Source organism: Portunus trituberculatus, chromosome 27, assembly GCF_017591435.1.
Source record: "Portunus trituberculatus isolate SZX2019 chromosome 27, ASM1759143v1, whole genome shotgun sequence".
In the NCBI taxonomy this organism is placed as follows: Eukaryota; Metazoa; Arthropoda; class Malacostraca; order Decapoda; family Portunidae; genus Portunus; species Portunus trituberculatus.
The window spans coordinates 17,700,416-17,715,997 of NC_059281.1; the positions used below are offsets into that span (position 1 = coordinate 17,700,416).

At 41.2% G+C, this 15,582-nt stretch overlaps 1 protein-coding gene across 1 annotated transcript in view; it reads right to left on the reverse strand.

Moving 5' to 3' along the window:
* LOC123509637 (glutamate receptor ionotropic, kainate 2-like) overlaps positions 1-15,582 on the reverse strand; it is a 75,034-nt gene that overhangs the window by 27,020 nt on the left and 32,432 nt on the right. The window contains exons 4-5 of the mRNA XM_045264073.1: positions 5,627-5,878; positions 4,753-4,928 (exon numbers count right to left, since the gene is read on the reverse strand). Of these exons, the coding sequence (XP_045120008.1) occupies positions 4,753-4,928; positions 5,627-5,878 (428 nt within the window). The remainder of the gene's footprint in view (positions 1-4,752; positions 4,929-5,626; positions 5,879-15,582) is intronic.

Genomic DNA, 15,582 nt, shown 5'->3' on the forward strand with positions numbered 1-15,582 from the left:
GAAAAACAGGAAATGCAACACAACATTAGGGTGGTGAGTGACGCATTGAAGGTAGTTAGGTAAATACAGGTAACCACACTCGTACTTCTTCGTTAAGCGTGCATAAATCATGGGGAAAACAAATTGCTCATCGCCTTGTGTTGTTTTTTACCAGATTGTTAAGCTTGGAAATTAATCGCGAAAAATTCATGAAGAGAAAACGTGTCTCATTAAGGCTTTATTTATGCATCCATTATGAAGAGGACCACATTCTTCATGAGCGAGGACGCAGGTGAACTGAATGGCGTCATAGTCTGCCTTGATGATAATTCTCAAAGACTTCACCAATATCACCTGACATTTTATTCCCTTTCTAAGGAAAAAAAGGGACGCGGCAACACAGAATCACGTGACGCCTATCATCCATTTAATTAAAACTGCCTGTAGTACAACAGCGCGTGGCATCACACTACAGTTTTGCATTGAAAAGTCAAAATAGATTTTTTATTCCCTCAGGGATATTGTAGCGAAATTGGTGCGGCATTGGTGGTGAAACACTCATTTTTGCACTGCTGGCTATACGTGTATGTAAATACAGCACACACAAACACACACACACACACACACACACACACACACACACACACACACACACACAGAGAGAGAGAGAGAGAGAGAGAGAGAGAGAGAGAGAGAGAGAGAGAGAGAGAGAGAGTAACTAGAATACACTATGTAATTAGGAAAAAAGAAAACTAGGTATACATGTAGAACTAGCCTCTCTCTCTCTCTCTCTCTCTCTCTCTCTCTCTCTCTCTCTCTCTCTCTCTCTCTCTTTGTAGTTTTTGCTGGCAGTGTCCTATTATTTAGTGGTTGAGGGGAGACAAATGGAAGAGGGGAAGGGAAAAGGGAAGAAATAGGAGGGGAAAAAGGTTCTATGTTTGCCAGGTGTAATTCACCTCGGTCGTCTGCTAGTCACCCAGCCAGTCTTCCCCGTTAGCGAGCTCAGATCTCATAGACCGATCTTCGGGTAGGACTGAGACTACATCACACTCCACACACCGGGAAAGCGAGGCCACAACCCCTCGAGTTACATCTCGTACCTATTTACTGCTAGGTGAACAGGGGCCACACATTAAGAGGCTTGCCCATTTGCCTCGCCGCTTCCCGGGACTCAAACCCGGCCCTCTCGATTGTGAGTCGAGCGTGCTAACCACTACACTACGTGGTGTGTGTGTGTGTGTGTGTGTGTGTGTGTGTGTAATTCACCTCGGTCGTCTACTGTTCACCCAGCCAGTCTTCCCCATTATGGAGCGAGCTCAGAGCTCATGTGTGTGTGTGTGTGTGTGTGTGTGTGTGTGTGTGTGTGTGTGTGTGTGTGTGTGTGTGTGTGTGTGTGTGTGTGTGTGTGTGTGTGTGTGTGTGTGTGTTCTATGTTTTTCCTGTATTTTCCTCTTCCTCCATTTCCTGTCATAACTCCGCATTACCTCATTTCTTCCTCCTATTTTTTTTATTCCACATATTTTGTTATTCTTTTCCTTCCTTTCTGTTCCGTCTCCTCTCCGTTCTCCTCATATATCACCTCTCCTTTTTACCCATCAGCATTTTTTCTCCTCTTCCTCCTCCCCTTCTTCTTCCTCCTTCTTCTAGTCACCCTCTTCCTCCTCCTGCCCTGCTGCTTCTCATCCTAGTTCCAGCAGGGGGCAAAGACAAAGAAAAAACTCAATAATTACCCTTGAAAACATTTTTAATAACTTTTTTCTATCTCTTATGGAATATATCGGTTCATTAAGCCTCTTCTTCACCAAGGGAGGAGAAAAATGGTGTATATATTATCATTAATCATTGTGTTGGTTTGGTGTTGCTGTTGTTGTTGTTGTTGTTGTTGTTGTTGTTGTTGTTATTTGCTGCTGTTGTTGTTGTTATATTATCCATAAACTTGCGACTCCAGGGTGTGTTGTTTCTTTATTCTGTGTCTTCCATTCTTTTCCTCTCTCTCTCTCTCTCTCTCTCTCTCTCTCTCTCTCTCTCTCTCGTCTTATACAGCTCATGATACATACTAACATACAGCCACACATCCCACTCTCAAACTATACCAACTACTTAACCTTTTGTAAGGTCCATGCTGACTCATGCTTTCCTCATCTGGCATCCAAAAACTATCACGTAAGTTTCACCATAATGCCTAAGTTCCCTTGTCATTTTCCAGCATCTATAACTTGCTATTTTTTAAGAATTTCACTCTCTTGCTAATATTTTTATGGAAGAAATACTAGATCAGAGATACTGAACCTTTTTTATCGTTAAGAACACCCCTGATTTATAAGATCATCTACCCGAACCCCCAATAATCTGACATGGAACAGAATGTTTATTTAGTGACTGACAATAACTCAGTATACAATGGTAATGCAAAAGATATTAGATCTGCCATCTAAGTACCCCTGGAATGTTGATTTATTGTCTGACACTAATTTAATATGCAATGGTACTGCAAAGGATATTATTAGATCAGCCACTAAACCCTTGGGAATCTTATGTACCCCTATGGCTCGCTAGCCCCAAGTTGAGAACCCCTTCCGATGTATCAACAGTTTTTTTTTATTTATCATTTCTGTGTCACAAACCACAACCAAGACCTTGAAATTTTTAAGTGTTTTGGGCAAGATGACAGAAGCAGTTCTATGTTATGACAAGGTGACCGCGGACTGCCTGGCCACCTTTCACAGCAAATGTCTTGAAAACCGCGAGGCCAACTGAATTATGAGTAAATCCCAATTGCTCATATCCGTCTGGTGGGTAAGATGCGAGCGGATGCAGGACATTCCCGCCTTCCGTTCAAAGAGGAAAATTTTCAGAGGGAAATTGGTCTAGGAGGAAAAACTGCCAGCGGGGAAAATGTCAAGGGTTGGGAGGTGAAGAAACTGTTGGGGTGGGGGGAGAGGGGGTAATATGGCGTCTTCTTCAGTGACACTCAACTATTCCAAGTCTCCACACTGAACATACGTGAACACTCCTTTACTAAAAACTTTAACTGTAAATATCACGTTCCTTTTTTTTTTTTGCTAAAACAGCTTCCGTTGGGAGCTTTATGTCACTTTCGCTATTACATAACATCTTCTCTTCTTATATAACAGTTTGTCTTAAATATTTTCCTCATTGCTCAACGTGTGTGTGTGTGTGTGTGTGTGTGTGTGTGTGTGTGTGTGTGTGTGTGTGTGTGTGTGTGTGTGTGTGTGTGTGTGTGTGTGTGTGTGTGTTCTCAAAGGACGATATGCGCAACTATGCAGTGTTCTTTTTCTTCGAATGTAATTCCTTTCATTCTTGGTATTTTCAGATACGTTCAAACAACTGAAAATCAAAACAATGTTGAAATTCATGGCACAAGTCTTTCATGTATTGTTGAAAGCCTTTGCCTGTCAGAAGCCAGATAATATCAAGGTGTGTGTGTGTGTGTGTGTGTGTGTGTGTGTGTGTGTGTGTGTGTGTGTGTGTGTGTGTGCGCGCGCTCGCGTTGCTATTACCTAAAGCTGTCTCTCGAAAAGTATAACGATACCAGACAAGGAACACTCGCCAGTGGTGAGAACTTTACGTCCTTCACGTTCTTCCTTTTCTCCTCTTTTTCTACATTTATGTTTGAGTTATTCTCTCTCTCTCTCTCTCTCTCTCTCTCTCTCTCTCTCTCTCTCTCTCTCTCTCTCTCTCTCTCTCTCTCTCTCTCTCTAACATCTTAAATTCAAGCATAGGACATAAAGTCACGAGTTTTTCCTTCCATTCGTCAATATCTGTACACAGTTGCCTTAATTATTTGTCTGATTTCCTGTAGACTTTCTCTACTTTGTCGCTATTACTCGCACGTATCATTATCATCATCATCATCATCATCATCATGCAACAAGGCAACAAAAAGTGGGCTGGACGTGAACATCAGTGTGCGCTGTTCACAGGAAACGTGCAGCTGTGAGCAAGACAGGCACAGCTCCATAACGTATAGCCACTCTTTATGTGAAATTCTTCTTGCTTTTTTCCTTTTTCCTTCCTTATTGGTGGTTTTACATCATTCCTTCACTGTAGCGTCCTGCTTTCCCTTCACTTAGATCTCTTTACACAAACTCCACTTTTCCAGCCTCATTCTGCATATGTTCATCCTTCCTCGGTGCTTCACGTTATCTTATGTATGAATGACTTAACTTTCCCGCCAGTCCCTTTATTTTACCACACAGCTTCCTTCTATACAAGTTCCCTTTGCACATTCTCTCATATCCTTTCCTCTCCTGCTGCTTTGTTATTTTCTCTTCCTATATTCTTACCAGCAGCCTTGACAAGAGAGAGAGAGAGAGAGAGAGAGAGAGAGAGAGAGAGAGAGAGAGAGAGAGAGAGATTTTAAACTTCATCATAAGCGGGATAGACGAGCACAGGGAGAGGGATAAGGATGGATGTGTGTTACGATAGAGAGGGGGAAAAATTCTGGAGAGGAAGAAGAGTAAGTAACGAAGGGGAATTAATTGGCTGTAAATTTGTGGAAGGGTCCTGAGGGAAACACACACACACACACACACACACACACACACACACACACACACACACACACACACACACACACACACAGGTAAGCATAATTCAGATGAGGTTAGTCTGAACACTGAAGGTTTTTTTTACGTTCCTTCCGAGGGTCGTTCATTATTCCTAACGACACGAAATGCTTACCTGCGCGAACACCAAACACTGAACACTTAACATTTAACACTGACACAAATGCAGAGCCACTTTACTCACCCCTCGCAGGAAGTGGTTCATGTTCTCCGGCTTAGTGTCAACGATTATGTTGTAAATTTCCTTCTGCTTCACCTCCTTCAGCAGTTCGCGGTAGTTGTCTGGAGTTCCTTGGCGAATCATGAACTCCATATGTTCCCTCGGAGGAGATTTGACGAGTTCCTGAAGCTTGATGAGGCCTGGAGGAAGAAAAAAAAAAGAAGACATGAAAACAAAAAATAATGGAGAAATAAGATAAAGACAAGGGAAACGGATGGAAAGAAGGAGACTAGAAAATTAAGGACGTTTATATAGCACAGAAAGGAGAGACAGGGGAAATGGAAATAAAGGGGAAAATGTCTGAATCTCAAAGAACACTAGATCATTGTTCAGTCAACCTCTGCTATATCGCCTCTCTCAGGTTTCTTAATAGACTCCTCCCTGTTCTGTAATTGCATCACCTCTCATGTCTCCCTCTCCCTCCTCACCATTCGTTCAGTTATCTCACCACTCTATTTCCTCCGTTTTCCTTTCTATGTCCTCTCAATAACTAATGGTCGTCTTTCCTTTTCCTTACTTGTATTTTGTATTCTATGCCTTTCTCTGTCTTCCCTTCTCCATATGCATATTTCTTTTCTACGTCTTTCATTCCTTTCCTGTGTGTGTGCGTGTTTTTTTTTTTTTTCATTCTACCTCCTATTTTCTTCTATATCTCTGTCTCGCACATCTCATGCCTTCATCTCCTTCCTTTCCCATCTTTGCTACATATCCTCGCCTTCCTTTCCCCTTCCACTCCTCTCTCTTAAACATCCTCTCCTCTTCATATTCTTCCTTTCCTTTCTCTTTATATCCTCCCTTTCCCTTCCTTTCCTGCTCAATTCCGCTCCCTGCAACTTACCCAGATCCTCCTCGTAGATGATGGCCACTTCTGTCCAGTTAAGGAAGGTCATCACATCCTGGAAGGCGCGGTTGAGCACCTCGTGGCTCGGGTAAAGGTTGATCGAGAACTCCTTGTACTCAGGTTCCAGATCCAAGCGAGCCTCCAGGTGTGGAATGTCGAGTGCGTCGCAGATAGACTGAATGTGTGAGCCAAGTAATGGGTCTGACGGGCCGAATACCGCCTGCACTCCGAAGTAGATCTGCTCGCAAGCTGCCAAGTGAGAGGGAAATAGGATTATGTTATTAACTTTGCAATGAACTGTGTGAAAGCTGGTGAAACAGATGTGATTGCAAAAGTATAGTTCGATGGACCGTTGGTATTCTGCACGCTCGCAAGCTGCTAAGTGAAGGGGAACTAGGATTATCTTGTTAACTTTGCAATGAACTGAATGAAAACTAGTAGAAATAAGGTCTTATTGAAGATGAGAACCGTTTCCTTTTATGAGAAGTGAGAGTGAAATATGATTACCTTGTTACCTTTCCAGTGAAGTGAATGAAATGAAGGTGAGGGTGAAATATGATTACCTTATTAACTCTCCAGTGAGGTGAATGAAAGCTAATGAAAACAAGGCTTGATTACAATAAAAAAAAATGTACATTGGTTTCTTAGGTAAATCGAAAATGTATCTTGACTTACATATATAAAAGAGTGAAAGGAAAGGAAGGAAAGGAAGGAAGGGATACGAAATTCGGTATATTTGGTAACCTCACTCCGATCAACATCTCGTCAGCCCCTGCCATTAACTAAAGCCAGTAGTTATCGGAAAACGCTTTCTTCTCACCTACAGTACATTTTTAACTCCTTTCAATGACTGTTACAACCACACTTCCCTCCGCACCAGCCGCCACTCTGCCTTTCTTCTCTTTCTCCATCTAATCCACGAAGTTGGAAAGAAAAAAAACCAATGTCATTCTCTTTCTTTCATTTGTTTCCGTTTCATCACGACCAGATGTGTGTGTGTGTGTGTGTGTGTGTGTGTGTGTGTGTGTGTGTGTGTGTGTGTGTGTGTGTGTGTGTGTGTGTGTGTGTGTGTGTGTGTGTGTGTGTGTGTGTGAATGAATGGGTGAGTGAGTGAAATGCGGAGAAATTGGTTTATGAAATGTAGGTTCATGAGAGAGAGAGAGAGAGAGAGAGAGAGAGAGAGAGAGAGAGAGGAGACAGAGAGACAGTTACCTTAGCATATTACGACCGTGACGCCACCATAACTAAACCCTTGTGTTGTGTGAGACAAGGTAACGTGGCTAACTCACTTTCAAGCAAACACTGCCAAGGAACACTGAGGAAGCGAAGAGGAAGAGGAGGAGGAAGAGAAGAGGAGGAGAGGTGTGAAGAGGTAGTGAGAGAAGGAAGAGGAAGACCGTAGGAGGGGGATTAGAAACGATTACAAGGGATTACGAGTACCATTGGTCTTTCTGGTCTCAACTTGGCTGTTTGTCTTTACTGCTCCACGCCAATGACCAATAGAAGAGAATGGATAGTGCCAGACATCCCTCAACCATCCATCAACCACCCCTCCATCCACAGCTGACAGGAAAATAAAAAGAAGCTGTACCACCTCAGATGAAAATGCCATACCTGCAACTTACGAGAAATGTGAGAGAGAAGAGACAATGAAAGATATGAATGTGAGTGAATGTGACGTAGTTTGTGGTGTCGGTAAAGGTGGAGTGTGGATGTCTAGGATTGATGGGGCAGGCTTAACTAGGATATTTTGGGAAGGTAACGGACTTAATTAAGCGCTGGAGAAGAAGAAGAAGGAGGAAGAGGAGAAAAAATAAATTAGGCGTTACAGTTGTGTGGGAGTTAATAAGATCATTGAGTCCGTAAAGGGAGGAAGTTTTTTTTTTTATCTTTATTGTATTGTGCAGAGTATGCCTAATGAGTCTTTTAAAGCAACTAATTATGATGTACAGGCAAGAAGGTAATAAACATCCTGAGGTGAATTTATAACTGGTGAAAAACTCTCTCTCTCTCTCTCTCTCTCTCTCTCTCTCTCTCTCTCTCTCTTAATTTCTGCAATATCCAAGACAATATTAGCCCTTCAGTACCATGACGCGTTTCCACATACTATTTGACGATTTTATACAGTTACAGAAACTTATATGGGCGATTAAGATAGTGAAGACTGGCCATTAATCTTCTGACCTCCACAGATGCTTCCTAATGTAAATAAAATCGTACCCAACTCATGGTAAAAATATGTCCAAGTATTGAAGGTGTTGTGTATGTTTATGTGACTGCCACTCTCACCTAACAAGCCTGAAGTACCGCCAAAGTTAAATGAATGACCATCAAATATACACCACGCCATTTCCCCTATTCGTTCCTGCCATATAAATCAGCTGGCATTGTTATACAGAGGAGCACTCGTCCGTATGCTCGTGGTTGATCACTCTTATTATTATTAACGTAAGATGCGTTTCACTAAGCATATCTTGTGTGTTTAACAATAATGATAATAATAATAATAATAATAATAATAATAATAATAATAATAATAATAGTAATAGTAATAACATACGGTTTCTTCAAATTGCAGTACATACACACTTAAAATATACATGAGGGGATGGCGGGAGGCTTAAGATTAGTTCGTTAGCCTATTGGTTTATCCTGTGTGTGTGTGTGTGTGTGTGTGTGTGTGTGTGTGTGTGTGTGTGTGTGTGTGTGTGTGTGTGTGTGTGTGTCATGACCACTTGTGACCCCACCCCCCGGAAAGAGCGTAGAAGTAAAAGAATTTGATTTATGAAAACGGCTCAGGTCACACACACACACACACACACACACACACACACACACACACACACACACACACACACTAACCACTTACCGTCTGTGAAAAATTCATTGAGACATGTACGAGGCTGGCAGAGACAAGCGAGGGCACTACACAGAACTATGGAGCGGTGTATGCGTCTCTGTGTGTGTGTGTGTGTGTGTGTGTGTGTGTGTGTGTGTGTGTGTGTGTGTGTGTGTGTGTTTCAGAGTTATGTGCGTGATAATAGCGACCTTTCAGGATCATTAAGTGGTGAATGAGACCCGATTATGACGCCGTTATGGGCCACAACCTTGCTTACAACACGCTTTTTAATGGCCCCACGATGTGTTTCAATGGCACAAGCTCACAAATGGACAGGGAGACGAACAAAGGGAAAGACGGAGAGGGAAGCAGACACATAAATAGAAAGGTAATATTTTTTTCTTCTCGTCTCATATAAATCGCGTATCCATTTCTCCCCTGCTTTCCATCACGAAACAAAAAGACACACGATCACAGAGTTTTTCGGAGGAAGTAAAAGGATAGAGAAACATGGGGAAGGGGAACGAGGTGTGAAATAATTCCTGTGTGCCGTGTAGTGTATGTGTGTGTGTGTGTGTGTGTGTGTGTGTGTGTGTGTGTGTGTGTGTGTGTGTGTGACCTGTAAGGAACTGAATTCATGACATTTCAGACGGACGGGTAATTTTATCCTCAAATTATTCCACCTGACTCAATTTGGTTCTATTATGACTTAGCAGGGATTAAATTTTCATTCCTACACCTGCCTCTCTTCTTCTTTTTTTTTTCTTCTTCTTTTCTTCTTCTTCTTCTTCTTCTTCTTCTTCTTCTTCTTCTTCTTCTTCTTCTTCTTCTTCTTCTTCTTCTTCTTCTTCTTCTTCTTCTTCTTCTTCTTCTTCTCTTCTTCTTCCTCCTCCTCCTCCTGTTCCTATGCAGGTCATATTCTCTCTCTCTCTCTCTCTCTCTCTCTCACACACACACACACACACACACACACACACACACACACACACACACACACACTGTGGGGATTGCACAAACCATCCCTCCTCCCGGCTCACATTCCCTGAGAAGTAAGAGGTCGAGAGTTTCATCCAGCCTGAGTCCACCACCTGGCGTCGCTTGTGCGTAAGTCGCGAGGTTCGTACCCTTTCCTCTGAGAGAGACCCAGGTGCAGCTCAAACCATCTCGCCAGGTGAACTGTCCTTTCCTTCCTTGATTCACACACACACACACACACACACACACACACACACACACACACACACACACACACACACACACACACACACACACACACACACACACACACACACACACTGGCACAGTAATTTAGATTGACACAATACAGCTCCTGAAATCTTTAGAAAGACAAAATTTTTAGGTTCCCAGACTGCAATCTTTGAAAAATGTGCAGCCTTACTTTACCATAATCTTCTCTTGTGTAACGTACTTTTAATTCCCAGAAGGATGGTGTAATCCACTAATTCCCTCGACAGCAAGGTCCACTTTACTAAATATGAGGATTTACGCTCAAGATCCCTGGGGCGCGAGGGTGAAATTATGAGCTACAATCGAAAGTTAACCCCTTCAATACGCCTTGATATTTATTCTGCTTACTATTTGGCGTCTTTATATAACTTCTGAAACTTATTCGAGGATTAAAATAGTGAAGACTCTTGCCATTGATCTTGTGACCTCCATGAACCCTTCTTAATGTCAATAAAATCGTCTAATCCTAACCAAAACTCATGCTAAAAATGCGTCCAAGTGCTGAAGCGGTTAATAGCAAAGACGTAAAAACGCGTAAAAACACAAACATTCAACATACAAGTAAAGCACATTAAAAGAAAAGTAGTCAAGTCAGCACGAGTCTCAACTGTCGCACTCCCTTCCGAAATGAGACAAGTGACATCAACAAAAAGCGAGAAAACAGTTGAAGTCTCGCTACTGTCTGGCGGCGCACCACACTTTTGAATACCCACTGCTTTCCCAGCCCTGACTCCCTTTGATACTAATGTTGTGTTTTATTTTGTTATTGTATTTCCATTTCTAGTAGGTTCTGTTGTTTCAGTAAGTAAATGACGCTGCCACCAACATAGCAACCAAAAGGAAAGGAAAAAAACAGCAACTTTAAAACAACTTCCATTTACAGAGAAATGTGCCGTGAAAAGGCGTACACTCTCTTTCATAAACACACTTCTATGGCCTCTCTCTTCCCGGGAGTGAGGGTAAAGCAAATATGAATAAACGAAAATGAAATAAATAAATAAATGACAAAAATGAATAGACAAATAGATTACTACTACTATTTCTACAACAACAACAGCAACTTCTACTACTACTACTACTACTACTACTACTACTACTACTACTACAGTCATGTGCATGTAATCATATCAATAGTTTGCTTGTTTCATCCCAGAGATTTTCTGAAGGGTTAAAATTCCCTAGTATTACCAATCTCCCATTAATATTACCGAAAATCAGGTTAAAGTAAGGCTTGTTGAAAATACCTTAAATAGAAAAAAATATTAAAAGGAGCAAGAATCGTGTATCTTGCTAATAGTTCAAGGAGGCAGGGAGCGCGGCCTCTAGATCACCCTTCCCTTGTAATGTCCAGTGTCCCAGTGAGCAAAGTGCGTTACTGCAGTGGATTGAGCAGAGCAGGGGTTTGATCGGCTATTTATTCCCATGAAAGGGCCAGACAAGGTTGCTGCGCCACTCCTCCCTGCCACATTGTACTGGTGTTCTTGAAGGTATGAATCTGACTTCTTTTATGTGAAGTTGTAGGGATTATGCTTTTTAGTTTTTCTTTATTGATGTTACTCTCTTTTACACTTTAGACAAATTCCCTGTATGGGCCATAGAGTCTTCTTCTTCTTCCTCCTCTTCTTCTTCTTCTTCTTCTTCTTTCTTTTCTTCTCATTTTTCGTTTTCTTGTTCTTGTTCTTGTTCTTGTTTTTCTTGTTCTTGTTCTTGTTTTTTCTTGTTCTTGTTCTTGCTCGTCTTGTTGTTGTTGTTCTTTCTTCTATTTCTTCTTCTTTTTCTTCTTCTTCTTCTTCTTCTTCTTCTTCTTCTTCTTCTTCTTCTTCTTCTTCTCCTCTTCCTCCTCTCATATTTTTAGATTTCCTGCACGTGTTATTTCCTTCCTGCACACTATTAAGTACACTTCCAAACTGTTTCAACACCTAAACAAGTATTGGTGGATTGGGAAGACTACTCGGCTGTCTGAAAGATCTGTTATTGTTTGGGTATCCTATATTTTCCTTTACTCCTCTTTTTCCTCTCGTTTTCCTTCCTCTGCCTTCACCATTACTATCACTATTTTCTCTCTCTTCATCCTCCTCCTCCGTCTTTCTCCATCCCTTTTCTCAGTGGTCAATACTGTTGAGAGAGAGAGAGAGAGAGAGAGAGAGAGAGAGAGAGAGAGAGAGAGAGGGAGGTGAAGGGAAGCAGGACGTGAAGAACTAAGAGGAAGAGGGAAGCAGACAAGTCGACGCTCCGAATGAGGCCTCGGTTCTTTTAAATGTGATTATATGAATCTCTCTCTCTCTCTCTCTCTCTGTAAAGGTATTTCATGGCTATAATACCAGTGTAGTTTAAGATTTCATAAGCAATTTCAACCCTTTTGTTAAAATAAGAAAACATTTTAAAACTTTTCTTCCTCAGTTCTCTAGTCGCTTTTTGCTTTTTGCCTTAAACTACCTGGTGTTCCTGCGGTATCATCTTGTATCTTGTGCTCGCTCTCCCTTCTCCACTTTCTTATAATGGCATCCTATCGCACCATAAATTTCTCTCTCTCTCTCTCTCTCTCTCTCTCTCTCCTGACAATCTTCCAGGTACGAAGTGCAAAAGAACATTCCTAAGAATACAGGGATGCTTTTTCCTAAATATCTCATTATTATTCTTCTGGCTTTGATGTAACTCTCTCTCTCTCTCTCTCTCTCTCTCTCTCTCTCTCTCTCTCTCTCTCTCTCTCTCTCTCTCTCTCTCACACACACACACACACACACACACACACACACACACACACACACACACACACACACACATATGTATGTATATATACACGTCGTAACGTATTTATCAGTCTCTTTGTGATAATTAACAAGAAAAGAACAAATCACTTCTTTCTGTTTTGATTAATTTTAGAGACATTTCGCTCCTCCTTGCTATGATGTTTCACTAACTTTTTATCTTTTTTTCGAAAATATTCTCTAGATTCGTTGACTGCACTTTTTCGTTCATTTCAAAATGGAAACTTTTCCCAGTATGAATTTATTGAGTTTCTTACCTCTCTGTGCCTTTGGATTCACAAAGTTTATTTTTCTTTCAGTTATTTTTATGCCAACCTTTTTCTCTGACTGTGCCTCAGAACATTGCTCCTTTAGGGTGCGCTCCAAAGGTTCCGCAGTACACGCTTCATCACTGTCCTTTGCGCCACTTCCCGAAAAATTGCAACATGTTTCTTGTTTAGAGTCTATTCTATGAAATTTTGTCTCGCACTAAATTTGTATATGAAACTACACCGGATATTGCTTCCCTGTATTATATTTGCGTTTTTATACGAATAAACTACATGTTTTTATGTCTCCGTATCACATTTGCGTTTCGATATATTTGTATGAATATTTTAAGTCATGTATATATGTTAAGCCTTGACGTCTATTTTGTAAACTGTAAGTGAGAGCTCATATTATGACATAATTTTCTTCCACTGAGCCATAAAATACTACACCTTTCTTCCAAGTTATAAAAACCTATACTTTTCCTCCACTTTCTCATAAAACCTATATTTTTCCTCCACTTAATCATTAAAAACCTATGCTGTAATTTCATCAAGTCATAAAAACCTAGTCTTTCTTTCAAATAAATCATAAAAACTTAAAATTTTCTTCAAAGTCATAAAACCCAATAGGGAATCCATTTTTCAATCTGTTGCCTTCGTGAAATTGCTCCCCACGTCCTCATCAAACAGTCCTTTAACAAGATATACACCTTTTCAAAACTGCTGCCACTGAAGTTGGGACGTTCATTTCAAGGTTTATTCCAACTCCACTCCAAATTCCTTCTGAACTCAATACCAGACAGCTCTCCTCTCTTTCCCTACCCTCTCTCTTTCCTCCAGCATCCCAAATATTATGAGTCACTCACCTTTACAAGACTCACTCTTTCTCTTCCCCTTTTTTTTTTTTATATACCATGTGGGCTTTTCATGGGAATTTATGGGCTAAAGGGGATACTTATTAAGGGTACCTCCTATTTCAAAGCCCACCCGCTAGGAAACCGCTGCCCCGAGTGAAGAAGCCCAACCTACACTCGGACCGTAGACAGGATTCGAACCCGTGCGCTTGGAGACCCCTCGGATCCCAAAGCACACACGGATCCACTGTACCACGGCGGTCCCTACGTACTTCAGGTTTACAGTACTTCTACCTGTACCATCACATTTCCTCACCCCTTCTCATATTTCCCGTGTTCTTTCCCCTTCGAAACAATTCTTCATCTTCTACGAGTATTGTTACGAAAATGTTTTCTGGTTTTCTGTGAAGATTTAACTTTTCCCGTTTGAAATTTGGCTTGGAAAAAATAAATAGTTTTGTGGGTGTAGTATCATACATAGTCATGACTATTCGAGAGAGAGAGAGAGAGAGAGAGAGAGAGAGAGAGAGAGAGAGAGAGAGAGAGAGAGATGGATGAGGAATAAGACAGCTGGATTGGATGACAGGAATGCAGAAGGAAGATGAAGAAAAATCCGATAGAAAAGATTGCAGAAATGATGTGAGGAATGTTATCATGGAGCTAAAAAGATCTGAACGAAACGGAAAAGAGGAAGAATGACGAGATAAAAGTTCAGAAAGAGAGAGAGAGAGAGAGAGAGAGAGAGAGAGAGAGAGAGAGAGAGAGAGAGAGATTGGACATGATAAATAGCCTGAAGTAAAGTCGCCGAGTACCGCTCTTTGTGTGTGTGTGTGTGTGTGTGTGTGTGTGTGTGTGTGTGTGTGTGTGTGTGTCGCTGTCAGTGTTTTCTAGAGAGCTGACAGCGCGGGACCTTTATTCTGTGGTCGTCGCAGACCACACAATGCAGTGCTGCACTCAAACCAGATTTACTCTCTCTCATGTCAGCGTGTGTGAGTTCTGCATTAAGATATTGTTTGAGATTTGCTTCCCTTTCCAGTAATATTTTTAGCTACCGGTTTGCAATGTTGATGTGTGTATTCATTTGTGGTTATTGCGTCATACAAGCATTAAAGTTTCGTGAATTCATCATTAAGGGAAAAGGGAAATGACTTAATGGAATCGTGATTTTATTTTCCCTACTGAATGAAACTGTTTATCTATCTGTCTATCTTTATTTATCTTTAAGTATCTGTCTCTCTGCCAGGCTACCATTCTTTTTTTCAGGTAACTATTTTTCATTATCAAACTTCGCTGCGGGACAGAAGCTTTCCAACACTCTCGACACGCCGCGTCACTGTGCCAGTCTCTGCTAAATTCTGCTTGCAAAGTTTTCAATTGTCTGATTTTCAAGCCGCTTGTCTTTACCGTAACTGTGAGTATATTATGTTGAACAGAAGTCTTAGGAGTTGTCTGCGCTTTCCATCCATTACTGTATCCTTTATTCAGTGTTCATAATGTAAGTCCTTGTAATATTGATGAAAAATCTTTGCGTTTCTTTCACATGAGACATGATATACGATATTATCAGTCTTTCTTTAATGTATCTGTATGGAACGAGTTTTTTTTTTTTTTGTATCTATTATCATTTCCTTTACTGTAATAATACTGCTTCACCATCATCATCACTCCCATCATCATCATCATCATCATCATCATCATCATCATCATCATCATCATCCTGGAAATGCATGTCCCACGGTTACTGGGTCATCCTTTATCAGGTGGTGGCAGCCAGCCAAGTAGGACTGACCTCTGCTACTAAGAAAAGCAGCCTAATTTCTTGGTGGTCCTCTGAATTCCATATTGCTGCTCTGCTCTCCACTTCAACAAACACAACCTGTTACGCCAAGGCATCCTCATAATTTCCACCCACATGTGTCAGTTCTCTCATTTAATTTTGATTCATGACACACAGCACTACTTCCATGTGCTTCTATTGCTAGAAGGCAGATTT